The sequence below is a fragment of the Notothenia rossii genome (assembly GCF_949606895.1).
Source record: "Notothenia rossii genome assembly, contig: scaffold_224, whole genome shotgun sequence".
Classification (NCBI taxonomy): Eukaryota; Metazoa; Chordata; class Actinopteri; order Perciformes; family Nototheniidae; genus Notothenia; species Notothenia rossii.
In genome coordinates this window covers 47917-74630 of record NW_027640240.1, presented here as the reverse complement: position 1 = coordinate 74630, position 26714 = coordinate 47917, and the positions used below count along the sequence as shown (strand labels likewise).

The 26714-nt window shown below is 40.2% G+C and overlaps 2 protein-coding genes across 7 annotated transcripts; both read left to right on the top strand.

The window, feature by feature from the left end:
* The first annotated feature begins 1566 nt into the window (after positions 1–1566).
* Positions 1567–9071, top strand: malt2 (MALT paracaspase 2). Its single transcript, XM_079695072.1, has 11 exons — positions 1567–1674; positions 2610–2660; positions 2992–3087; positions 3164–3367; positions 4683–4860; positions 4948–5022; positions 5164–5291; positions 6172–6321; positions 6448–6605; positions 6695–6832; positions 8379–9071. The coding sequence occupies exons 1-11, from the start codon at positions 1623–1625 to the stop codon at positions 8793–8795; spliced, it is 1647 nt and encodes a 548-aa protein (XP_079551198.1). The 5' UTR covers positions 1567–1622; the 3' UTR covers positions 8796–9071.
* Positions 9072–9701: 630 nt separating this feature from the next.
* safb (scaffold attachment factor B) lies at positions 9702–26087 on the top strand. Of its 6 annotated transcripts, none has more exons than XM_079695067.1 (21): positions 9702–10001; positions 10640–10736; positions 12368–12423; positions 12554–12751; positions 12848–12910; positions 13924–13963; positions 14723–15215; positions 15579–15622; positions 16988–17094; positions 17201–17350; positions 17963–18051; positions 18872–18921; positions 19034–19113; positions 19262–19401; positions 20829–20934; positions 21028–21257; positions 22719–22893; positions 23467–23540; positions 23632–23690; positions 24707–24761; positions 25240–26087. In XM_079695067.1, exons 1-21 carry the CDS (start codon positions 9849–9851, stop codon positions 25361–25363), a joined length of 2583 nt encoding a protein of 860 aa, XP_079551193.1. In that variant the 5' UTR covers positions 9702–9848; the 3' UTR covers positions 25364–26087. The 6 variants fall into 6 exon arrangements, 4 of the variants coding, with proteins under 4 accessions (XP_079551193.1, XP_079551195.1, XP_079551194.1 ...); XM_079695069.1 differs by having other exon boundaries at positions 9703–10001; positions 21061–21257; XM_079695068.1 differs by having other exon boundaries at positions 9703–10001; positions 21061–21257; positions 25237–26087.
* The last annotated feature ends 627 nt before the right edge of the window (positions 26088–26714 follow it).

Sequence of the window (26714 nt, the reverse complement as noted above, 5' to 3'; positions counted from 1 at the left end):
AGATTTTGGCCACTTTATGATGTCATAACTAATGTGTTGGCTTGTGTAACCATTAGCCAATCAGCAACCAAGGTAACCCCCCCCCCCCTACACCTTATCACCTGAATCTCCTCCTAGAGCACCATTGTGTTCTTTTTAACCAAATGTCTCTCAGAGGGCGTGGGGAGGGGCTCCTTATTTTCATCTAAAGTAACAGATAGAGAATCAGCACTTTGGAACAGAGGGGATTATGGGTAATGCTGCAATGATCTGTTTGGTGTTTGGAGCCAAACACTTCAGAGACATGTTTTGTATATATCTGAGACCTGCAATATATTAATGAGAAACTGTATAATAGGGGGACCTTACTACTGTACAAATTGCTATTCAGATCCTTTAGTTTAGGGATGTCAAACTCAATTTCATCGCGGGCCACATTAGCCATATGGTTGCACTCAAAGGGCCGGTTGTAACTATATAAAATATACTTATATAAATATATAATATATATATATAAAATAATGTATTATATTACATTATTACCTCTGAATTGGATTATTATCTGATAGGGTAATAACTAACTACGTTTGAAAGCAGAAGTTCTAGATAAGTCTCTTCAGTGCGCATGTCACAAAATGAGATGCATTGTGGGACATGTAGTTTATGGGCAACCTGCTTCCGTAAAGTGGTATTTAACCGTATAATAAACGTATTATATTCTTTGCAAGCTCTTGCGGGCCACGTAAAATGAAGTCGCGGGCCGGATTTGGCCCCCGGGCCTTGAGTTTGACACCCCTGCTTTAGTTAATAGGAAAATTACAAATACAACACTGGTAAAATACTGCACTATAGGGAAAATGCCTGCAATGCCTCAACTCATAAAGGAACAATTAGAAAAACTGTAATCTGAAATGTAACTAAAACTGTCTGACAAGTGTATTACATAATTTCCCTCTGAGATGTGGTGAAGTAAAAGTATAACGATGCATACAATTTAAATGTTTATTTGTATAAAAACATATATGAAAGTAAATAGCTTAGGCAAAACTAAAGAATGTGTAGAGCATACTTGCCAACCTTGAGACCTCAGAAATCGGGAGCATTTCAAAACCACCGCGGGGGTGGGGGGTGCTAGTGGATTGCCGGAGCTGCATTAGATTAACATTAACATGTTTATTGTAGTTGTAAGTGCACTGTCTTGCGGCCTGTAGCACCATCACCATGGAAAGGAGTGAGCAGAGGGTAGGGCAGAGTTGTCGATTCTTGTTCTGTGACTATCTGCCTCACCCTCTCAGACTTTCAGTTGCACGCTCTACTAAAGAGACGCGCTACCATGGAAAGCAAACAATGGTGTAGTTTGTATTAAAGTCCGAGTAGAAACAGTCGTGAGTAAATCAGATTTTGTCAGAAATCGGGAGAAATGTGACCCCGGGAGGAAACCGGGAGAGGGCAATGAAATCGGGAGTCTCCCGCGAAAATCGGGAGGGTTGACAAGTATGGTGTAGAGCCTTTAATTAAATTAAACAAAGTTAACTCATGTCATTGTTTGTCTCCATGCAGTGTGTGGTTGATGTTGTGTTTCCTTATATTCCCTGTAGATCCCATGTGTTACCACAGCACAGAGAGGACAGTATAAATGCAAGATGTTCAACCTGTATCACGAGGCGTGGACCGACACAGCAACAGTCACCATTGGTGAGACCCTGATTTATATTTGTACTTTTTAAGTACTTACGATATATGTATGAATAGTCCTACTTTGGACACATAATGGCGCATTTCCACTGCAGGGCCTCGCACGGCTTAGTACGGTATAGTTAGGCCTTGGTAGGCCAGGCTCACTTTATGCTGCGTTTCCATTACAGTTTAGGAACTGGGGTAGTAACTATAGTAACGCAGTGTAGGCGGAGCTGTGACGTCATATTCAATGAGAAACACAAAACCAACACCAGCCGTTAGCTGTTAGCCCTCAGAGCTCACAGCTCCTCATATCTGTTCAGAAACTAGACAACAGTTAAACAAGTCCAAACCACAGACTGTCTGTGTCATGGAGAATACAGTCGCTGGTTTATTTATGTCTGTAGGCCGTTGTTGTGAGTGTGGACGGTCGGAGCATATACTGCGTTAGCCTAGCCGAACTCCATTCAGAAAACACGCATTTTAAAAGGTGTTTCGCCTGCCGTCTGTCTGCAGACTTGTCAAAGCATTAATTCATGGTTTTTACTAATCGGTATCAGTATGTTGTTACTTCGGCATCATTCTGAAACGTGTATTACAATTAAATCACGGTAAAATATGTTCATTTTGTTGTAGTTGCCAGCGATTCTCTCACTAGTTTAGCATACTCAGCCCGGTTGTTGGCCCGGAAAGAACCTCGATTTCAGAGAGCCAGAAAAACTGTGAAAAAGTGCCCGCTAGCCGGAACTACGCCTAGTGGAAACGCAACCAAAAACGGGCTCGGCACGGCACGGCACGCTTAAACCGCGCTGTAGTGGAAATGCGCCATCATTATTATAAACATAGATAGACCAGCATTAGGTCTGACAGTGCACATGTAGAGGCTCAATGTCACACTTGAGTAAAAAAAGTACTTTGCATTGAATGACTTCCTGTTTTGCACTTTTATGCAGGCCCCAGTTCCATCACTGAGACCTCCTGGGTGGAAGTTGATCGTGGTCGAGGTACTATTTATTTTCTGAATAGAATATTTAGAAGAGAACAGAGGAACTACACTAGACTTGTTGTTCCTTTTCCCCTTTTCCGGATGTCATCACACTTTGATTCTTATTTTTGTTTGTCCAGGAGTGAAATGCCTATTATTTCTCTGTGTAAAAGCATGTTATCTAATCATGTTTGCGTGTGTGTGTCCATGTGTGTGTGTAGCCTCACGTTTTTACTGCCTGATCAGTTGTGGACTGGGTTAATCTGATCAAAAGCAATAGTAGATGTGTTTACTAAGCATTTCAGATTAAATTAAAACGAGACATTTCATATTGATGTTGGCCCACACAGGAAGTCCACAGGAAGTCCACAGGTCAACCTATGGAGCAGGAAGTCATCCACTACAACAGATAGTCAATGCGCCCCCACCAGCTAAACTATTCTCTGGTGAGTTTTGTGAAAAGAAAGAAGGTCTGAATACGGTATCTTTGGATACAAATAAACCTTATATTCCTCTCTGCAGCCACAGACAAAGTTGCTCTCCTGATTGGCAACATGAACTACCACTACCACACTCAGCTGTGCGCTCCCATCGCTGACGTGCACGAGCTGACCAACCTGCTCAGACAAATGGACTTCAAGGTGGTTTCCCTGCTGGACCTCAACTGGCAGGAGATGCACAGCGCGGTCACAGAGTTCCTCTTGCTGCTCGACAAGGGAGTCTATGGTTTGTCTTTTCACCATCTGGAGAATATGTTCACTGTAGTTCCAAACATATTTTATATGTGTGTCTGTACTTTTAAACACTGTGGCACAGGCTAAACATCCGCTCTACCCCGATATAATAATTTATGAAATAGAATATACCACTGTTTTTCTCGATACTGTCACACATCAACTTTATATCTAATATTCACCCTGCAGCAGTTAACGTAAGCTAGTGCTAAATGACCATAGACTGTATATAGGAAGGTGTTGAACCTTTGAGTTTGGCGTTTTGGCCGGACCATAGTTACGAAATTAAAACATGCTGTATTGAAGAAGACTTGAAACTAGCAATTGAGACCATTAACCCTCCTGTTCTCTTCTGGTCAAATCTGACCGATTTATTACTTTCATCAATCATAACCTTTTTGTTTTACATTCGATTGCAAATCATTTATAACACACAATGAACATTAACACAAATTTGAAAACAACTGTTTCTTTCCGCTTTTCACAAGGTCCTGTATTTTTTGTGAAATGTAGTAACCGGCCAACTTTTCCCTCTCGGTCTCTCCAGCCTAACACCAGCTAACACCAGCTAACACCAGCTAACACCAGCTAACACCAGCTAACACCAGCTAACACCAGCTAACACCAGCTAACACCAGCAGCCATCTTAAGCTGGTCTATGCTGTTTTTTTCAGCAGGGATGTGCCCATCCCCCCACATGGATCAAACCTGGCACACGCAATACATGTTCAGTTTCTATTCTTTGTATATTTACTGCAGTTCTTCATGTATACCAGTAGTCTGTACAATATTTACAGTTTTAAAGGGTGTTCAATGACATTTGGTGATGATTAATGGTTTTTGTGTTAATGTAATAGCAGTTGAAACAGGACTAGTCAAATTTGACTGCAAACACCAAAGTAAGGGGGGGGAAACGAAGACAATGGGAGGGTTAACTCATGTTTACAGTGTTTACAGTGTTTACTGAGGTGATAACTCCAGTTCCAAGTGAATAATTTTCTTATAGACTTCTATGCATGTCGGCATCTTTTTGAAATCAGTGGAGCTGCCCTCTGCTGGACATTATAGAAAATGCAGCTTATGCCACTTCTCTTTTGGCTTTACTTTACAGACCTCTAATGAAATAAAAATAGATGTATAATTTTTTTTTACAAAAATATAACATGACAAATATAGTTTACAATTAAATGCTGATTTTCTTTACCAGCAAAAAGCGATAGGCTTACAATCTGACCGTGCATCTGTGCCAGTTTAACATAGAGACACATTGAAATTGTGCCATCCCTTCTTCGTCTCTCCTTCAACAGGCTTGCTTTACTTTGCTGGTCACGGTTATGAGAATTTCGGTAACAGTTTCATGGTTCCCATCGATGCACCGGCCTCCTACACATCAGAGCACTGTCTGTGTGTTCAGAATGTACTCACCAGGATGCAGGAGAAGGAGACGGGACTCAATGTTTTGCTGCTGGACATGTGCCGCAAAAGGTACATACATGACCTTTTCAACTTATGTCACATTTAGGTTATATCCTCTGCTGCACGTGTTAATGCTTCCAATGCTTTCTTTATTAGAAACCTAAATGATGACATTATTGTACAACCAGGACTGCTCAAGGTGACGGCAAATATAGTGTTTGGATATGCCACGTAAGTTGGCAGATTCTCTTCATTTGATGTTGTATTCATTTCCTTCATCCAGTTTTTCAGACGATGGAATAAACACATGCCTAAGTGTATCTCCCTGCTTTAGGTCAAAAGTGTCACTCATGTGTAGCTTTGTGTGTTTAGATGTGTTGACGCGGAAGCATACGAAGTGAAGAGGGAAGACGTGTCAAATGGCATTTTCATAAGCTTCCTCAAACGGCGAGTGTGTGAAGATGAGAAAGTCACCGTCATGCTAGACAGAGTGGGTGAAGGTATGTGGAGCATGGGCTCTCTATGTTGCTGCGCTTACGCGATCTGTAATGTCCGTGGTGGATGGAAAGTATTTCTACACCTGACATTTGTTTTTTCAGCAAGTACATTTAATTTTAGAACCTAAATGTGACATAAAAATGCTGGTATATTAAACCAATAAGCAGAGGGCAGTTCTTTATTTGCAGGTCCCATTGTTATTGTTATTATTATTATTATTATTATCATCATGCGCCGCTTTCCACCTTCTTCTCCAGTAGGACTCAGTTGAGGGGGTTGCACTTTTCTTTTCCTTATACTTGTTTTTTGTTGTTTTGTTTCTTTCCGTTAACCGTCAAGTGGGAAATACGTTTTTTTTTTGTGTTTCTCTTAGTATCCTAAGATACTGTTATGTTTGGCTGTGAACATTTTTTATTATGAAGGGTAGACCATCTATTTGTTTTTTATTTTTGTTTTTTTAGAAAGGGGCAGGTCACATAAGATTTTATTCTTCTCCCTGCTCCTTTTCGCTCAATGGTGTTTTGGTAGAGTCATGTTTTGTTGGCAATTATTGTACATTTGGTTTTGCGTACCATGAGCGGGACAAATACAAATTAAATGAAAATGAACATTGCATGCCGGGAAAACTTATTTTCTTCCTCTGGTGACATACCACACTTTTTTCAGTTTGAACAAACCTCAAATGTAACAGTTTCTCTGTGGAGGAACTACATCTGTGAAATAATTGGCAATTTGCCAAACACAGATTCATCAAAGTAAATAAATGCTGCTGTACTGCCCTCTGTGGGTTAAACATTGGACCCCATAACACTCTGGTTAACAAACTCTGTTCCAGCACTAAAAAGTCCATTCTGTTCATTGTAATATATTTTCTTTGTCCAGACATGGGCCGTTGTCAGATCACACTGGGGAGGCAGGCTCTGGAGCTGCGCAGTAATCTGTCTGAACGACGCTCGCTCACCGACCAGATTCAAATCTCTGAGTGCTCTGCTTCACATTCAGCCCGAAACCTGCAGTGGGTTGTCGCTCACGGTACTCGATTTTTCAGTTTGAATATTTAAACATCAAAAGAATCTTTGTCATGTTTGTGGGTTAATTCATTTAGGTGTATATATGTCTTTGATTCAAGTATAACTGAATTCAAATGTCTCTCTTCAGTCCTGCCAAAGAGCCGTTGTCTGGAGTTTGACTGCGGAGTGAAGGTCCAGCTTGGGTTCGCTGCAGAGTTCTCCAACATCATGGTCATCTACACTCGGATACTTGAGAAGCCCAAAGAGATAGCTTCTTGCTGTGCTCATCTTACAGACTTCCCTGATGTTTGTCAGCAGTTATTACATACGAACATTTGAGATTTTTAAACCCTCCTAAGACATTTGTTCTGTACTGACTTTATTCTGTGTTACAGGACGTGGCCATTGATCTGAAGAAGAGTAACCAGGAGACTCTTCTTGAAGCCGGCAGTTTGTTATTGATCAATGATAATCTCCCTTCACCAGAGGTTCCCAGTCTCTACACGCGCATCCGATGCCTGCAGAGACTCAAGGTCAGACACTTGTTAGGAGAAACTTGGAGAATGTTAATATGCCCTCTGGATATAAATAAGTAGTAGGCTTTTTACACCATATTTCATTGAAACATATTTAACTAGTCTACAATTAACAGTATTTAAGTATGTCCAATTGATTTATTTCTCTATTCATACTAATACGTTTCTATCATTGTCTTTTTTGGTATAGCAACAACTTAACATAGATGTCTCTACATATATATCTATACACTCATACCACTCTATGTGTACATCCACACAAAATACAGGAAACCTAACCAAAATCTCAAGTAACTAAAGATTTAAAGGTAGGGCAGGTAAGAATGGAGAAATCAGCTCGAGTGCGATAGAATTTGAAAATACACAACCGAAAAAAATCTGCCAATTCCTTCAGACTCACAGAGCCCCTCCTCCAACACACACGAACGAGCACATGACCAATGAGGGCACGAGATAAGTTTGTGCACAGATGGAAGGCTGACAGGCAGGTAGGCCATCCAGTTATTTTAGCCGGGCCGGCTCAGATGATTGGTCGTGCTTTTTACAGCGCCACGGCTTCCACAGATGACATTTATTTATGTATTTATTGTCAAAGCATTTAATTTATTCGTTGCTATCGGGATGTTAAGAGCATTCCATGGAGTATAACAAAAAGTGTTTCTGAAGTGAATTACCTACCCCACCTTTAACACATAAAATCCCTCCCCGACCTGACAAAACAAGTACTGACTGGGGGTGATACTCTCAGTTTAGGTACATCTTATATTAGTTTATAAAATATCACTAATGAACATTGCAGGAAATTGATTTTACAGAGGGTTATTAATGGTAGGTATAACCCCTGGTGATTTGATCATTTAGGCAAAGTCTGCATTATAAGCGATATTTCTTACTTTGAAGAGGCCAGATGGCAGCAAATAAACACAGTTGTGATCCATTTTAGAAATACTAAGCTTTAATTGTGTTGAAACGTTCAGAAAAAGCAGCATGAAGTCTGCAAAAAGATTGGAAACTGAGCAATTTGGGTCCACTACGTATTTTTAAAGCTTGGATAGATGCAATCTGATACTGTTGGTATCTGTAAATGTCGTTAGGTATGTACATTGTGAATCCCTGTATCTATTGCGCTGTCTACTTTTCTCTTTCGTATAGCCCGTTCGTTGTTGTATGATGTCCCTTTTTGTTTTTCTGTTGTTTACTGTTTTTACGTCTTGATGTGGAACCTACTTGCAGCAGGTCTCCCTTGAAAAAGAGATTGATTAATTCCTTGGATTCACCTTGTTAAATAAAGGTTTGAAATTAAATGAAGCACTTTAGAATAAGTGAAAATAGACAAAGATAAACATAAAAACAAGGTAGGATTTGTCAAATGAATGGGATATAAACAGCAAATATACACACTTGATAATATTAGTAAAGATCAAAGTAAAAAAATAAAATCATTATAAAAAGATGAGAGAATGCCAGAATTTAGAGCCAACACACGTTTTTATAGTTTTTTGCTCAAGCTAAAAACACATTTCTCACTTCACTGTCTCCATAGCGTGAGCTCACATTCGCCGTTTGCCTCCAGTACACATATACCAACATGGACGAGGAAATTCAGGAGAGGCAAACCGTGTCAGTCGGCAAACCTCTGGTCTCCAAGCTCAACCTGCATGAGCCACGAACGCCGAGCACCTCTTCTGCCTCCTCGTCCTTCAGCCTCGACTCCTTCAACGTTCCTGAGGTCTCCTTCTTTAACTCTGTTGGTTCAGCGTCAAATGATTGGTCCTATCAGGCCCAGGCGGCCTCCACCACTCCAGCTTCATCCAGAAGTGCCAATGTGCCAGAGGAGACGGACTGTCATGAATTATTTGATGCGCCTCAAGCTCTTGTTGCCAGCAAAAGCTTGCCTCATACCCAGATAAATGATACAAACTTCAAATTTAGTGACATGTACAACTTTCATTCTCACTAAGCATTATTAAAGCTATGATTTAACCTTTACATATGGTTTAATCAGCAGTACGAAACACACACAAAGAGAAAAGATAGGGAGGAAAGCCTCTGACGGAATGCTCTATAGCTATTATGTTCACCCTAACTATGCATTATGTTTTTTAAATGTTTTATAAAGATGTTTTATATTAATTTGACACATTATAATCATGCATTAACAAAGTAAACACTGCAGATCGAGTCTGATATGTATTCTGTTTGTAAGAAGGAAGAAATAAACCATATTTAAGATGAATTGTGAAGTGTTTATTTTGCACTTTGTAACTTTTATTACATCCCACATGCATTTCTACAAGTCAAAAATACTTTATTGCCATCACTGTATGTTTATTTCAATAGAAGATGATTAATTCATAGGTACTATAACAACAATAAACAACTCTTAACATACAAGTAGATACAGAAAATGGCTTATATCATAGATAATAATAATAATATAATAACATACATGAAGAGTAAGAAAATCAATGAAAGCACTCAATAATAATACTAATAAGTCTGCAGTCTTCCTAAATTGCTTTAGTGGTCATCCCCTAATTTCAGTTCTTCATAAACTCTGAGATGAGACTCAGCATGTTTTCCTTTCAATTCAGTACTTCTAAATCAGACAAAAATAAGTTTAATTTAGTATCAAGTTCTTTAATATGAAGCCACTCTTTTTGTCCTTCAATTTTTGTTGATAGACAGTCCTGAAAATCCTAGTCCTCCTAGCATATAGCATGTACAGAGAAAAGTCGTTTCAATTGAGCATCTAAAAAGTTGCAGTCATCATGATATACTACTATGTATCTGTGCATATTGCTTGTTTCCCTCTTTCTGAAACCACATGTATTATATCGCTGCACTATAACTGCACTGCGCATGCGCCGTATTGAAATGGATCACCACGGCCACCATTTTGCAGTAGTTTGGTAAGAAAGCTGTTTCCATTCGTTCTGCAGCACCAGGAAATAAAGTGTATCAAAAAAGGGATTCATTAAACCTTGAGATAGATATTTTCACGGAAGAAACGATGGCTGACCCATCCGCAGACGTGACTCTATCGGAGGGAGCAGAGGTCCGCAGACTGTCGGATCTGAGAGTGATCGATCTGAAGGCCGAGCTGAAGAAACGAAACCTGGACACCACCGGCGTCAAAAGCGTGCTGTCCGAGCGGCTGAAGAAGGTATGCAGACTACTCACTATTTAAACGATTAGGAACTCCATTATATCTAATACACACCAGGCTACAATTCGTTGTTTTGTGAATGAACCCTTTTAATCTTAATTTAAGCTAGGTTAGCTTGACCGGCCCATTGACCTGAACGGTGTGCTAGTTAGCATTAGCTAGCATTTGCGCAAACCAGCTCATGAACTGCTCTTATTTTGTAGCTTTTTACACATTTGACTTTTTTTTCTTACTTTAAACTCCTTCTATAATACACAGTCTATTCAAGTTTACTCCAGTTTGTATTGCTTTTCGTATTGACATGAAATTGATTAAAATTGATTTAAATTGTGCAAAAGTTAAACATTTTACACAATTCGTAACACCTTCATTATTGAGTGACCACTATAGTTATTGTTTTTTCATCTGTTTTCTCTACGTAATGCCCTCCCTTTTGAATTAATGTGATGCACACTGATGTGCCTTTTTCTGATGTATAGGAATAATCGTTAAATAGTAAACATTTAAAAAAAAAAAAAACCGCTCCAATCCTTTATTTATTTGTAGGTTTTTACACATTTTACCTTGTTTTTGATACTTTTAACTCCTTTTATTTGTACAGTCTGTTAAAATAGTGTTGGTTTCTCCATAACCAGGCAATCGAGGAAGAGGGTGGAAACCCTGATGAGATTATTCTTGCTCCAGAGTCGATCCCTAAGAAAGCTACTCCTAACGTCAAACGGTCCTCCAAAGGTAAGGTTTGCATGTTGAACACCGTTGAACCAGACACTCCTATAACTCTGACATCATTACCCGCCTTTATTAGTTCCTGTATGAAACTATACTCGAAAGTCCTCTCTGCTCGCCAAGTGACACATGATACTGTGTAGTGGTATTTCATCATCATATTCACAGCAGGGAAGCATGCATTTGCAGCATTTGAACATCTTGGTTATCCATATAAAAGATAGGTGTTTGCAGTTTTAAAACGGAATGTAAAGTATATGACTGCCTGTACTCATGAGTTGCACCATTATGTACATATGTAAACACTAAACACCTTTCATTTGACCCTATACTGTTACATTATTTTATTTCTTACACTTCTTAACTTTTACGATCATCCTTGTGTGCATTCATATCTGTCCTATCCTGTGTTTAACCCTTGTTTCTGTTGCATGCTGATATTCCTGAAATTCCCTACGGGGATCAATAAAGGTGTATCTTACAGGGTTCTTACGGTCATTAAAAACCTGGAAAAGTCATGGAAATTCAAAATGCAAATTCCAGGCCCTGGAAAAGTTATGGAAAACATTATTTTTTCCAACGTTTTGGAAAAGTCATGGAAATGTAACTAAAGTTGCATCAAATATAATTTATATTTTAGCTAATCGCCGAAATAGTAATACTATAATGATAATAAATACTGTATGGTTTAGTAATGAAACCTAAAATGACTTTTAACTGTCGAGGTGTTTTGCTGGTGAGAGATTTGAGTTGCTTTAGCGTGTAGAAGCTAGTAAGCCTATTTGATTTGATTTGTTTTAGATAGGCACAACATGTTTCATATGCAGACCTTATTTTCCTGTTCCATGTTAAAATAAACCATTTTCAGTGGTACTGCTGAGAGAGTAATTTGTTTGGTCATGGAAAATGAGGGAAAGGTCATGGAGAAGTCATTGAAAATCATTGGTGAAAAAGTGTATGAACCCTTATCTTATCTAGAGGTAAACTCAAAGTCGAATGGTCCAGATGCAGTTTGTATTTGGGTCTGCTCTGTCTTTGCACACTCAGTATTGTGTTTTTTGCAGCAGAGTTATTACAGTTCTGCAACAGAACAATAGTTTGGAAAAGCAAATACACAACTAGGAAAATATGTTCTCCATCATCTGATAGAGCACGTAGTCAAATATAAGCTATTTTTAAAAAGAGACGATTTGAGTTTTACATATTTTTGTGGCTTGGGAAGAGTTAAAAGAACATGTAATGAGTAGTTGCCACGCCAGAGTAAAACATATACTTATGAGTAGAATTTCAAATGTTTCCCTGTATTTAATTTCCATTTTCAATCAATGTCCAGTGTATATTCTCCTAGGCAGGTCTCACTAGTAGTTTAAGTGCTAAGCATTGTCATTGTCTGCAACAAATGCCCACTATTTAATGAGTTATATTAAGTGGAATTTAGTAGGAGACTGTAAGAGAGCTGTTCTATAAAGGCAATAGTCATTTAGAAAAGTTGGTATTGAAGTGCATAATGGTGTAAGGTGTACCAACTGCAAATTGTAGAGGTAAATCTGCACTTCTGTGACCCACCGAACATTTCTTTGACACCTGTGAGACATCAAAATGAGCCCTTTGACTAAACTAAATCATATTTTCTGCAGATGCAATGCCAGAGAACGATGAACCAGAAGAAAGCACTATGGAGGAAGATTGCAATGTGAGTTTGCTGAACCTATTTTCTATAACGGGAGGCTTTGCAGAATCGAACTCCCTGCATATTTTCTTGATATTGCTGTTCAGCGTTCTTTATAGACTTCAGCAAATGTCTGTCTTTCTTTCTTTTTAAGGAGGAGCGTCAGGATGATCATGAGAGCATGCAGGAAATGGACATCCTCGACATGAGCGTTCTGGATGACACGGAGAATGACAACGGGATACCAGCCGAGGACGATGAGGAGGAAACCGTGAATTCACCCTGTGACGACGACGCACTGTTGAAAGACGAAAATGAAAACAAGTCAGAAGATGACGCAAAAGCTCCAGAGGTGAGAAATCATACAAGAACAAACTTGTCAACTAATTCTGATATTCTGTCCGTCTAACTGGCGGGCTCTTTAATGTGACCGCATTTGTTTGAGCAGATGGAGGCATCCGAGATGTTAGAGGAGAAGGAGGAATTACTGATTAACTCATCAATCACTATGGTATGTTCCCTCACAAATATCTTCCAGCATGTAAAGCTTGGGAATCTTATGGTGAACCACATTTCACAAACTGTCACATTAATTACAGGGTGTCTTAAAAAGTAGTAAAAGTTGATAAATCAATTTAGCGAAAATTAAGGCTATTAAAAAGTATTAAACGGCATTTTCAAGTTATTACATTTTGTAGCTTATAATAAATGTGAGGCAAAAGCCGCGTTCACACCGCAGTACTTTTCCCACTTTAGTTCTTATATAGTTCCGAAATGTCGCGTTCACACCAAAAAGAGCCGGAACTAAAATGAGTTCATGAGAACCTTTTTACCCCTTTTCAGTTCCTGCTAGAGAGCAGAGAGAGTGGGAGAAAAAGTCTCCTGTGTCTGATTGGCTGGGCGGATTGCAAACCACGCCCCGTCAAACTCCCAAAAACGTTTGTGAAGCCGCCATTTTATTAGCATTATTAGCATTAGCATTAGCCCAGCGCAGAAACGCAGAGAGACTAACTTATGTCAACACAAAATAAAACATGGGAGCGGTGGAGATGAGGTGTCGGCGTTCTGGCGATTTACTCTGAAGGCTTCAGGAGAAGCTGCTGGGAGTCCCAGCAGCTTCTACTGAAGCCAGTCCCCAACTCCGGGGACGTCCGGCCGGGGATTTTGGGCGGCAGTATACTCCGTGAAGTTGTTTGCGGCCTGCCAGTAAACCCAAAGCAGACGAAGTGACGTCAGCGGCTTCATTTGCCTAATCCTCCCCCAGGGACTTATTCCGGTGTGAACGCGATCTGTACTTCGTTCATGAGAACTAAAGAGTTCTCATGAACTAAGTTCTGATGAACCTTTGTGGGAAAAGTACTGCGGTGTGAAAGCGCCTAAAGTGTGTCGCCAATGTAACCGGTTAAAACTCCAAGTGTCTTAAAATGTATGGAAAGGGTCTTAAAAGAGGTCTTGAAAGGTTTTACATTTGACTTCAGGATTCCTGCATATACCCTGAATTAAGACATCATTCTCTTCTTTTAGGCGGAGGATCCAGATGCAGATGACGTGAAAGAAGTAACAGGTACTGTAAGAAATGGTTTGAGAAAAAAAAGGTGGCGGCATCTTTTTACAGTGTGGAGCTTGGAATGCAAACACTTTGTTTTGTTAGGGGGAGAGACTGGAAGCCCAAAGGGAATTGCTGGCTTTGCGTTGAAATGTGGTTAACCATAACTTACACATATTACTGGTCAAATTGATTTAAGATGCCAGTTATCTTCTTGCACTCCAAAAATTAAGTGTGGTTAACAACTTGATGCTCATTGACAGCAATTAAACATGGTCAGGGAGGTGTGACAGCAGTCTTTCTAGGTTTGCCACATGAAGACAAAGACAAAGAAGATCCACCAAGACTCACTTTTTAAAGACATGGACTCAGAAATCAGCTGGATATGAACTTGCTGGACTTGAGCTAAAGTTGTTGTCATTACGAATGGACACTGGTTACGTCAAAGGTCGAAAGAAGACGGGACTGCAGCGAGAATCTGCTGCCGCACTGCTGATCTTGTGGCTTTCTTCAGCACTGAACTCTTTGTCTGCTTTGCATCAGGTGAACACTGTGGTGAAAAATGAGTGGCACCAGTTGCTCAGTTGTCCTCCAGCCTTTTGGGTTCTCTTCCAGTCTCTCGTTAGGGTCTGCTTCATCGTTTTAATTCATAGTTTCTAAGGCACAGGCCAGTGGTCATGCCGTTCCTAATCCAGGCCTTGCCAGTTCCTCGTTAACCATTGCTGTGTTTCAGAAGTGATTAAACTCTGTGCCATTCTATTCCTGTTAAATCCGTAGAAAATGAAAAAGTAGCCGGGTCTTGTTTATCTGAGCCACTTAACGAAGATCAGCACCAGAGCCCCGAGACGATCCCCGAAGAAGAGCAAGCTGCCGCGGCCGGAGGGGAAGACAATGTGTCCGACACCGGAGACAAGTCCGAGCAGGCCGCCTCTGGAGACGTGGAGACCGTCCGGGATGTTGTGGAGACCGTCCGGGATGTTGTCGAGACCGTCCGGGATGTTGTCGAGACCATCCGGGATGTTGTCGAGAAGGACGCCTTAGAGGTTGGGGACACACAGAAAGCCCCAGAAGAGACATTTGACTCTGAAAACAAAAGCACGCAGGCTGTTAGTGATAGCGTACAGGGCACTGTGGGAGAAACTGTTGATACAGAAATGGGGGCTAAGGAGGGTGAGGAGGAGGATGAGAAGACAGAAGAGAAAGCTGCCGCGGATTCAGCGTCCACAGTGAAAGAGTCCTCTTCTGTAGAGGGTGATGATCCGAAAAAGAGGTTTGTTGCTTTATCTCTACTAGAAACCAAAATGGCTATCTCTGTTGCATTGGCTCCTTTGTGCTAGCAAAATTTGGATTGCTCTTTTTGGAGGTAAAAAAAAAAAACGTTCTGTGTATTTGTCCGTTTTCATTTTGTGATTCTTTACACTCACCGATCTGACTTTATTACCCATTAACAAGTAAAGTATTGGGATTGCCAAATACATTTATGCACTGTTAAATCCCTGCTCTATGGATCATGATGGGCTGATCACTGTCAGTTTGTATTACACCATAAAACACAACTATAAACATCTGTATGAGGAGAGATGGCGGGGACCCTCACTGCTGTTTGCTTATTGCTTTTTTTCTTTGCCTCTAGCTCTGAGGAGAAAGATGCCAAGACTGAGACAAAAGATGAGACAGGTGAGTGTGTCGAGTACTTTCCCTTGCATTTTGTGCTGCGTTTCTACAATGGGTTTTTCTGCAAAATTAGACCTTTCTAGACGCAACATTTTTCTAAAATTGACCCAAATTAAATCAACAGAGCACAGGGTGTCTGCGGGGTCTTAAAAACGATTAAAAGTTGATAAATGAATTTAGCGAAATTTTAAAGGGGACCTATCATGCAAAATGCGCTTTGTGATACATACATACATATGTGTCCCTGGTGCGTCGGGGAACTCACGCAGCGTCAGCAAATAAAACCCTTTCTCTTTTCCCCCGTACCCAAATCTTTTAAAAACGGGGGTACAACGAGCGGATACAGATTCCATCCGATCTGACGTCAAATCGGCAGCGGACCCACAGAAAGTTGCTATCAGAAACAATGCCTGACGTGTTTTGGACGTAATCTCGTCTTTGTTTACATTAGCAAGCCTCGCTAACTCAGAGCTAACCTGTGCTGGAGAGCACATGTGTTTTTAAAAAGCAGGAAATAAAAAAAGGAACTCACCTTGTGATAAACCCGCAAGAGAAAAAGCATTTGAGCTCCTTACTGTTTCAGAAATAATCCTTGATGTGGTTTGGAACAGGATGGCGTTTTATCACAGCAGAATTTAACTTTATCGCCGGTAGAATTCTGATCAGGCATTAGCTCCGCCTCCTTTTTTTTTTTCAAGCTAAGTACCCAAGATCCGCGTTTCTCTAACAGGGCTTCAAAAGAGGTGTATGAGCAGTGTATGAGGCATGGCTACAATGGGGGAACTGTTTGGTATTTTGGAAAAAAAACTTCACAGACATGTTTTGTATAGGTATGGCCCAAAATATATGTTTCAAATATAGCATGATAGGTCCACTTTAAGCCTATTAAACAGCATTTTCCAATGTGCTACATTTTGTAGCTTGTTTTCAATAGGTATATAAATTGTCCAAAGAGGTTGTATTCTACAGTCTGCCTGAATGTAATCATTGCGTAGGTGTGTAGTGTGATTCTGTGTAGTTTATTTATGGCATCCCGTTGGATCTGACGTCATCTGAACAGGACATCACACGCTCACTGCTTGATAGCGCAAAGGTCCGTTTACGCCGGTTGTTAAACAACATCGTTATGGGGAAATGCAAGTCTGCGTCCAAATGGTTGGAAGATAAGGAGGAAGGACAATCAATACTGTATATAGTCAATGTGAGGTAAAGTGTGTCGTCAAGGTAACCGGTTAAAACTCAAAGTGGAGATGAGGTCTTAAAATGTACGGAAAGGGTCTTAGAAAAGGTCTTAAAAGGTTTTACATCTGACTTCAGGATTCCTGGATAGACCCTGTGCTCATTTATTTGTTGTATATCTGTTTGTAGCCGCTGGAAGTGCTGCAGCTAGCAGTAGCAGAAATCTGTGGGTCAGCGGTCTTTCTTCCACTACTAGAGCGACTGATCTGAAGACTCTTTTCAGCAAATATGGCAAGGTAAGTCCAAGCAAACTATTCCTTACCAATTTACACATCACTTGTAATCTATCTAAAATGTGAGGATTTCTTATTTGTTCCTCCTTGTCTTCCCGTTTTCCTGCAGGTTGTTGGAGCGAAGGTGGTGACGAATGCTAAGAGTCCCGGGGCTCGCTGCTATGGTTTTGTCACCATGTCTTCCACTGAGGAGGCCTCAAAGTGCATCGAGCACCTCCACAGGACCGAGCTGCACGGCAGGATGATCTCTGTGGAGCGGGTCAGTGTCAGGAGGAACACTCTTGATTATAATATTTATATCATTGAGATAAGAGAAGAAGAAAAATAAAACATGGTCTCGATCAGCGGTTCCCAACCTTTTTCAACTCGGCGCCCATTTAAGAATATTAACACATGCAACCCTAAACAATACGGAGGCTAAATAAAGTTCTGATTGGTCGATTCAGAACATGTGACACGTTGTTAATCCAGTAGAACAGAGCGCTGTCAAGGACTGTAATGACCGTTGCTAAGGAGGATAAAGAAAGACAAAGGAAAAGAGGTTAAAATAAAAATAAAAAATCTTAATGAAATGTTTCCACACAAATTATAATGTTTTGCAAATTATTTTGGTATAGGTGTTTATTTACTTGTAGGGTGCTGCTCTCCAAACAGCCTGTTAAAGTTTTTCCATAATTAAAATGTCACCTTCAAGTCTGTTGTGAAATAGAAGTGGATTGTTAGATTTTATAATGTGTCCTTGTTAACATTTTGAATATCCTTAGGGACAGAAACAACCTCATCAGCTGCCTTCACGTTTATTGTGTGATACGATTAGTGTGTAATTGAATCATCTTCTATGAGTTAACTTGTTGCTATTTTAATCTTTTAGGCAAAGAATGAGCCTGCAGGGAAAAAGCCAGCGGACAAGAACGACCCCAAGAAGTCTGGCAGTGACAGGAGACACTCCTCTGACTCCAAGTAAGACCGCGTACAAGCTGCTGCATCTTTAAGTGTACTCTATTACCAAATATTCCCCCCTGCCAGATGCACGAGTGACTGGACCCTACACTCTTCCATAAGTGGGTCAAAAAGGACCCGTATTAGAATATTGTGTTTTTATGCCATTTGTCATTTTGGTTAAGAAAAATCACTTATTATTTTAATTTGGTTCACACTAGAAATATTTTATATTTAATTGTTCACTATTTATAAAAAAATATATATATAATTTTTTTTTACGTTTTGAAAAAAAACGTTCTCCAATAGGATCCCATAGAAAATGCATATGGGACATTTTTGACCCACTTATGGAAGCTTTTGGTAGTAATACAAAAACTACAATTTCTTAAAATGTAAATTACACATTTGAATGGCATGATATCCAAAACATGTTTTTTGAGAAATAGCTGGAATATGATATGATAAACAAATGTAATTGTCTGTTTGTAGCCTTTATTTAACCAGGTGAAAGCCCCTTGAGATCACAAGATCTCCTTTTCAAGGGTGACCTGCAGGACATTAGTTACACATGTAACATAAAAACAACAGAACAACAATAAGAAAGATACTTCAAGAAAACCACCTCACGGGTCAAAAAAGACCCACTTATGCATCTAAGGGTTAAATGTCACATGTGCATACATTTTTAGCCGGTGGTAACCCCCAACCACAGCATTAAGAAGTGTGAAAAAACAAATGTGAAAATCAACTATATTGGAAAGTGAACAATATAATAATATAATAATATTGTTGTTTGATAGAGCATTGACAAAGCTCACACTGTTCATATGCTCTGTAGAACTGAGGGGAAGGACGGTCAAGTTGAGGGACAAGGAGAAGATGGCAAAGGTAAGAAATCTGCAATATTTCCAGCTTGTAACTTCGAAGTAACCCTGAAAAATGTGTCGCCCCTCCAAATCCTTAATTCTTATTTTCAATATCGATTGTGTTTGTTTGACAGGGCGAAACGAGAGGACTGTGATTATGGACAAGTCCAAAGGAGAGCCTGTCATCAGTTTGAAAACCAAGAGCAAAGAACGAGTAAGGAAACACTTCCTCACACACTGGCCCTGAAATGCAGAACCTCTCATTCATACCTGCTGGACAGATTTGATTTTGACTTCTTAAAAAATTCTTCCCTAACTTTTTTTTGTCTTGTACGTTTCCTTTCTACTTGTCTTTTCTGCAGAGCTCAAAGAGTCGGGACCGCAAGTCGGCGAGTAAGGAGACGAAAGAAATCCTGTCGTTCGACCAGATCAAGGAGCAGAGAGAGAGGGAGCGACAGAGGCAGCGAGAGAGGGAGATCAGAGAGGTGGAGAGACGCAGAACGTAAGGGTCCTTTAACTCTAACATTATTGACTTATAAAGATCGTTCTAAAAATGTAAAGTTATGAAGAAATTATTTTTGTATCAGTTTGTTTATAATCATTTTTCACCGTATTCAAATGTCTCATATAATTAGGATTTGGTGTATATACCATGCAACAATAGTAATGCGTCCAAAACAGTTTTCACTGCTATAATAATAATAATAATAATAATAGATTTAATTTGTTAGCGCTTTTACAGGTGCTCAAAGATGCTTTACAGATATAGTGAAGAGAAAAGAAAGGAACAACAAATACATATATAGTTAAAGTTAAAGTCAACTAATACAAAAACAATCACACATGAAAAGCCAGATTGAAGAGGTGAGTTTTTTGAAGGTGGTGAGGTCGGTGCAGTCTCTGATGGGTTGTGGGAGTGAGTTCCAGAGGGAGGGGGCAGCGACGGAGAAGGCTCTGTCCCCCCAGGTCTGGTGATTGGTGTGGGTGGGGATGGATAGGAGGTTGGCTTCTGATGAGCGGAGGCAGCGGGAAGGGGTGTGGTGGTGCAGCAGGTCTGTGAGGTAGGGGGGGGCATGATTGCTGAGGGCTTTGTGAGTAATGAGGAGGACTTTGAAGTGGATTCTTTGAGGGATTCTTTGAGGAACGGGGAGCCAGCTAATGTAGCTAATGTAGTTTAACCAGCTGCCGCACCAGGATACTTGGAGACTGAAGTTGAACCGAGCTGGAAAAAGATGGAGAAGAACTCCGGTTACATAATCACCAGACATTTGCACTAGTTTATTTTGACAGTTTCTTAAAAGAAAAATTAGCAAAACAAGTCTTGGGATATACGATAATACTTTAAGGTCAGATCAAGTCTGAAATGTGAATGCATCACAGCAGCTCCATGTGTAACATCATGGGGTGGTGGTGACGTCACGTTGTGTCGCGTGACTTGAATTTTGAATTGCGCCGTCCCTTATAGACACTATCTCTTAACGTCTCCCTGCCGACAGGGACACCTGGCATGGTCCTTGGTAGATGTGGCGGTGTTTTGTTTTTTTCCGGCACAGGAACACACGGCGAAAAGAATCCCACCAGACTCCTCTGATGTCCTTGTCCTTTTTCCTTTTCGTAATTTCAAGCGATAAAAACTCTCGATCTTCTCTCAAATTATTTATTTTTTTGGACGCCCTCGGCTCGAGTTCAGGGCGTTCCGAGCTGAATAAGAGTTTCAAAGGACAGCAAGACGCCCCCCTGACAGAAACACTGCTGGAGAACAAAGGACGCTTCAGTCTGACTTTATTGAATCTCCCATTAGATGGTAGCAGTTCATATTCGCTGTTCAGAACATGCTTTGGGTCAGAGATGATGTAAATAACAAATGCGTCTGATATATATACTTCAAAAACATGCAAGTATTATATAATATTACACGTCTCCTTTCAGCGATCGGGACCGTGACACCCGTCCGGACCGCGAGCGCGAAAGGATCCGTCTGTTCCGAGAGAAAGAGGAGAGGAAACACTTGCTCCGGAAGAGAGACTATCTGGAGGTACTGTCAGATTACTGATTTATTGATTTGCTGTTCTCCAATCATAACTGTCCATTTTTCTCATCACCAGCCTTACTTTCTCTCGAGTTTCAGGTTGATAAACTCACTGAACGGTTTAACCCTCAGGTTGAGAAGCAGCGCCTGGACGCAGAGCGCATGGAGCGTCAGTTCCTGGAGCGAGAGAGGCTTCGCATTGAGTACGAGAGGCGGCGCGAGCAGGAGCGCATCATGAGGGAGAGGGACGAGCTGCGACGACAGCAGGAGCAGCTGCGCTACGAGCAGGACCGCCGCTCCCTCAAGAGACCCTACGACATCGACAGCAGGTACATTGTGACGGCACAATCATTCTTGAAGGCGTATACGTATCTAAAAACATCGCGGAGCTGCAGAGTAATCCCAGTTTACAACACGTCAATGAATGCACAAATTATCAAACCCTTAAATATCATGAATCATATGCAATCAGTCAACATATCTTTCCCAATTGTTAAGCAAGGCGAGTTTATTTATAGCACCTTTCAACACAAGGTGATTCAAAGTGCTTTACAAAAATGAAAGACATTAAGAAGCATATTATGAAATAGCATTTAAAAACACTCATTTAAAAGTAGGGATGTCCCGATCACCTTTTTTTGCTCCCGATTTGATTTTGAAAATTTGCCGATACCGATTTTTCCCGATCCGATCTTTATACAATGCATTAAGAGAAAAAAAAGAAAAAAAGCATTCAAGTTGTCCCTTAAGGTTATTTTTTTATTTAAATTGGATATTCTATGCAACATGGATATAGCTTCTTTCTTTCACAGCAGCATTGGATCAGTTCAGTTGTGCAGCATTGGATCAAAACAAAATAAAGCTTATCAGTACTCGTTAGCTTACTGCTACAATTAGACACTGCGCCCTGCCCACTCTGTTGCCAGATTTGAGAGAAATAAGCAACCAGGTCTATGAAAACAAGCCCCAAAGAAGCAACACATACATGATGTTCTGTCATTTGAAACCAAAACTAAGGCCTCAGGATGACTTTAAGACTTGAACATGGTCATTTTTGTTTTGTAACATTGAATAATTAAAAAAAATAATAATAATAATTTTTAAAAAAGAAACCCGATCCCCGATTTTTTTCTCCCGGTTCCGATGTTTGGAAATCACGTGATCGGCCCCCGATCCCCGATCACGTGATCGGATCGGGACATCTCTATTTAAAAGCGAAGAGAATAAAACATAAATAACAAAGGAACATGAGTAAAAGTTACAGTGCAGCGTGAGATATGAAAAGTCTTCAGCCTGGTTTTAAAAGTAGTGACCCCGGGATTCCACCGGGTCCGTCTGCGCCGTCCTGAAGATCTGAGAGTTCTGGATGGTTCATCATTTAGCAGCAGATCAGAAATGTATTTTGGGCCTAAACCATTCAAAGCTTTATAAACCAGCAGCAGTATTTTGAAATCAATTCTTTGACACACAGGAAGCCGGTGTAAAGAGAACTGGAGTGATGTGATCCACTTTCTTAGTGTTAGCAAGGACTCGACCTTAGATAGAATAAAAACACATTTCCGATAATAAGGCTTGGAGCTTCACTACTTCTGTATGTTCTGTTTACATTAAATCCTATATTTATCACATGTTTGTACATTGATACATACAACAAGGGCACAGTGCAGATGTAAGGCATAAATAGTAGGTTAGTATATTTAATAGAAGCGGGAAACACGTGTTATAAATCAAATGAGTATTCTATCCTAGTGAAAATAGCAGCATGATAAGTTTCCCTGCTCCTCTCTCAGGAAGGAGGACTGGCCTGAGAAGCGCATTGCTCTGGACGACCGCTACAGCCGCTCTGAGTTCGGCCGTCAAGACCGCTATCAGGACTTTGACCACAGAGACCGGGGCCGTTACCAAGAAGACACGATGCTGGACAGGCGGGACAACGCTCGCAGCACCGCGGACAGAGATGGTCAGGTAAGAAGTGTCGAAACCCGTCTCTCTCTAAAGTTTAGATTAAACTCGTGCACTACGGTTGAAGACATATTTCACCCCTATGCTTGTTTGAGGAACAATCAATCCAAAACCTATTTTTATTTGATTGAATGCAGTATATGGTTGACGCATAACGAAAAATCTATCAAAACATCATATTTATCCAGCCGTATGTTCACTACTTTTGTAAACCAATGTGTTTACATAGTTTTGCTTTAAAACATGATTTATATTTACTTTGGTTCATCAAGAATTGTTATACTTAACTTCCCTTGGCAACATGAAAGAAAATTGTTTCTACGCAACATTTCAAAAAAATATTTGGGGGTTTTGTGGATGAAGTATTCTTTTTTTAAAGCCTACAGAATGTGTGTGTGTGAGAATATAATTTATTTTGTACAGACTGCTGATAGATGGGAATATAACTGACTGTTTGCACTCTGGTCAGACCCTCCTAATTTCGTTAAACTCAGCTTGCATTATGTAATGACAATAAAGTAATCTAATCTAATATGTAATAAGTGAATTCTAACCTTCCCGTGTTTCTTCGTTCAGCACTTCTCAGACCGACACGGCAGAGAGGGCCGAGACTCCTGGAGCGGAGGTTTTGATAAACGCACCAACCCCAGGTGAGACTCAGACTGAGCTGCCACTACATTTAACATGAAGCCGTGTCCAGCGCTGACATCTTCATCGGTTAAAATTATTTTTGTCTTTTAGAGAGGGAGGTCGAGACTGGGACTCTAGCAGGAAGGGGGATGGAGACAGAACATGGCAAAGTATGCTTGATTTTTCTTTTGTGTGTGATGACTGTACTACTAGTTACTAGGGCTGTACCCGAATATTCGTTCGTTGGAGTACTATTCGGGTTACAATTTCATTATTCGGATATTTTTTTTTTTTTTTTTTTTTGTCAAATTGAATTTATTGAAATCTCCAATATCAACGTAAGAGCTTGTGCCTCGTCGGAGGGTGCTAACACTTAACCATAAACGTTATCGTTTACTTTCTCCGTCTTTATATGTAGATTTTTTTACTTTTCTCCGTTAATCTCCGTCACGTTGTTTCCAAAGCAACAACAACTTCCTGTCAACAGCGCCACCTCTCCTTCAAAATAAAAGCATGTCCATAAATAGGAGACATATACAACTGCAACGAAAGTAACAAACACAATGCCATATCCTTTTCAATTAAAAAAAAAACACAAATTGGGTTACATTAACAAATAACTATAAAACATTGCCGTGAATACCCCGAAATACATGTTTTGAAGCGGTTCGCTGCTGATTACCCCCCCCCCCCCCCCCCCCCCCCACGCGGGGCGAATATTCGCTGCTGATTTCTACCAAATATCCGGAGCCCGAAAAATGGTATTCGGCACAGCCCTACTAGTTACATTAAAATATTTGGGTAGGAGCGCTTCCTTTTATCAAATAAAGTTAGTTTGAACTACATTTATGTAACTCTAATAGCTACATTGCCATTTGGTGACTACTTCATGCATGGGCTGCTTTTTCTTGATATGATTGGGAATCTACAGTTTAGTTTCAAACGTCAGTTCATTGAAATTGTACATTGACCATAAAGGTTTCCATACATGACCTGTAAATTACATTTTTGAAGAATAGTAGTTTGCCTTCCTAGGATAAGAGTGGAGGATGACAAGTATAGGAGCAGGCAGAAGGAAAGTGGTGCAACATGTCCATACACTTTGGATTGAATTCTACTGAAAGGCTTTATAGATGGATGTTTAACCCTCTGTTCTAACCATCTGATGTTTTGCTTTTTGCTCCAGGTAGAGACGGAGCCATCCCGGGCCAGAGCCACATCGCACGGGGAGGAATGGCCAGGTGAGCAAAGGAGTTATACCTCAAGCACTCTATTTGTTAGAACGGAGACCAAAAGTACTACCATTTTTACTGAAGTAAAGCACTGGGATGTAGAAAAAAGAATTACACAATGAGATTTCTGTTAAATAATCATCTCTAAAATTGATTGAATTACTTAGTGGATAAAGAGAAATGATGAAAAATAGAAAATGTCATCCTCTTGCTACACTGCTACTGTAAAAAGAAAAAGAAAAAGACAACACTTGTACGACATTATGATAACATACAAGATCTAACAAGGTATCTAGTCTGGTATCAGGAGATCAATATATTGCCCTGCCATAATATTGGCTTTGTCGTAGAGAATACATTTGAAAAGGGTCAAATATGAGCTCCTCAAAATTGTATTTCAGGAAAAAAGGTAGTAAATGTCCTTCATTACATTCCCCTCCTGGAACAGTGTATTGATTGTCTTCTTCTGTGGTTTTAATTCCAGCAGCCGCGGCAGCTACATGAACACGAACACGGGCACGTCTCAGTCTCTGTCTGGCGCACTGAACCGACAGAACCAGCTGATGCAGGGGGGGGGGCTGCAGGGGGGGGCGTTCGGACGCCGCTATTGATGTAAAAAAGTGGGACTGTTTCATGAGGTCACACCTGGAACCATGTGACGCTCTCGTTTTTTACATTTAAAAATAAAAAATAGAAAAAATAATCAGGAATTATTTTTTTGACACGATTCCAAGCAATTTTTCATGGAGACTTAATTTCATCTCTTTTCTTTTTTGTGTGACGTAGTGCTCGCCTGACTTGTATTTATCATCCAGTCCAACCTGAAGTGTGTGTGTGTGTGACACTGTCTGCGTGCTATTAAGCAGATTGTCCTAAATTCAGACGTTTTGTAGACCTCTGGGTTGACGGACCTGTTTGTGTCCGAGGCAATGTGGAAGATTTTGAGCCTGTCGTAATTAATTTGTTCATAGCTTGAGGGTCATCATTTTTTTTTTTTTTACTCAGATCTGTGGTGTTGTTTCGCTGCTGAATAAAAATGTTTTTAGAGTAAAGTCACATTCAGAATTTTTCAATCGGTGCTTTCATTTGTTCTTTGGTTCGTGTGACTGTTGGATGATGATCACAATCTATTGATTAAGATCTGTTATACAGTCTACATATCAATGGACGATGTCTCACACCACTGTTTCTGTAACGGAAATGTTTTTGTTTTTTGGATAAAAGTATAATGTTTAGTTGTGTCTGTTGTGTTCATTTTATTGCCAGCTGCTGGTGACGAGTGTAAAAATACACAGGGTAAACTTGGCTCTCATCAATAAAAGATTTGTCATCTTTTTGGAGTGTTGCTTCTTCAACAAATCATCCCTGACTCAGATTTATTTATACAAGTATTATTGCAGAGTATGAATTGCTCTATAAACAGCTTATAGATGTAATGCTAGATTTATATTGAGCTGACGAAAGGAGAAGCAATCACTTGTGATTAGTTTTTGATAAGTTTATCTATTAATCAACTGTCACAAAAAACAGTAAATGGGGCAGCTTTAGCCAACATTAGGCGCTTTCACACCAAGTACTTTGCTGTACTTAGTTCATCAGAACTCTTAAATTCTGATGAATTAAAGAGCAAATCGCGTTCACACCGGAATAAGTCCCTGAGGGTGGATTAGGCAAATTATCCCGCCCCTACATTTTGCCGCCTCTGTTGCATAGCAGCCAGTTCTTTTGAAGACCGAAATGATGAAGAACGAATTTGCCAGAGAAGTGACTTTGCTGGTGTTAATTATGTTCATGGAACATGTGGTTCCAAGAACAAAGTACAGGCGAGTCCTGTACTTTAGATTAAGAGAAGACCATTTCCAGGTAAGAAAAATATAGTTTAAGCCCTTTACTTTATTGTTAATATTGGCTTCAGAAAACTATATTCAAGTATGCCAACTGTAGTTCATATGGCTAATCCCG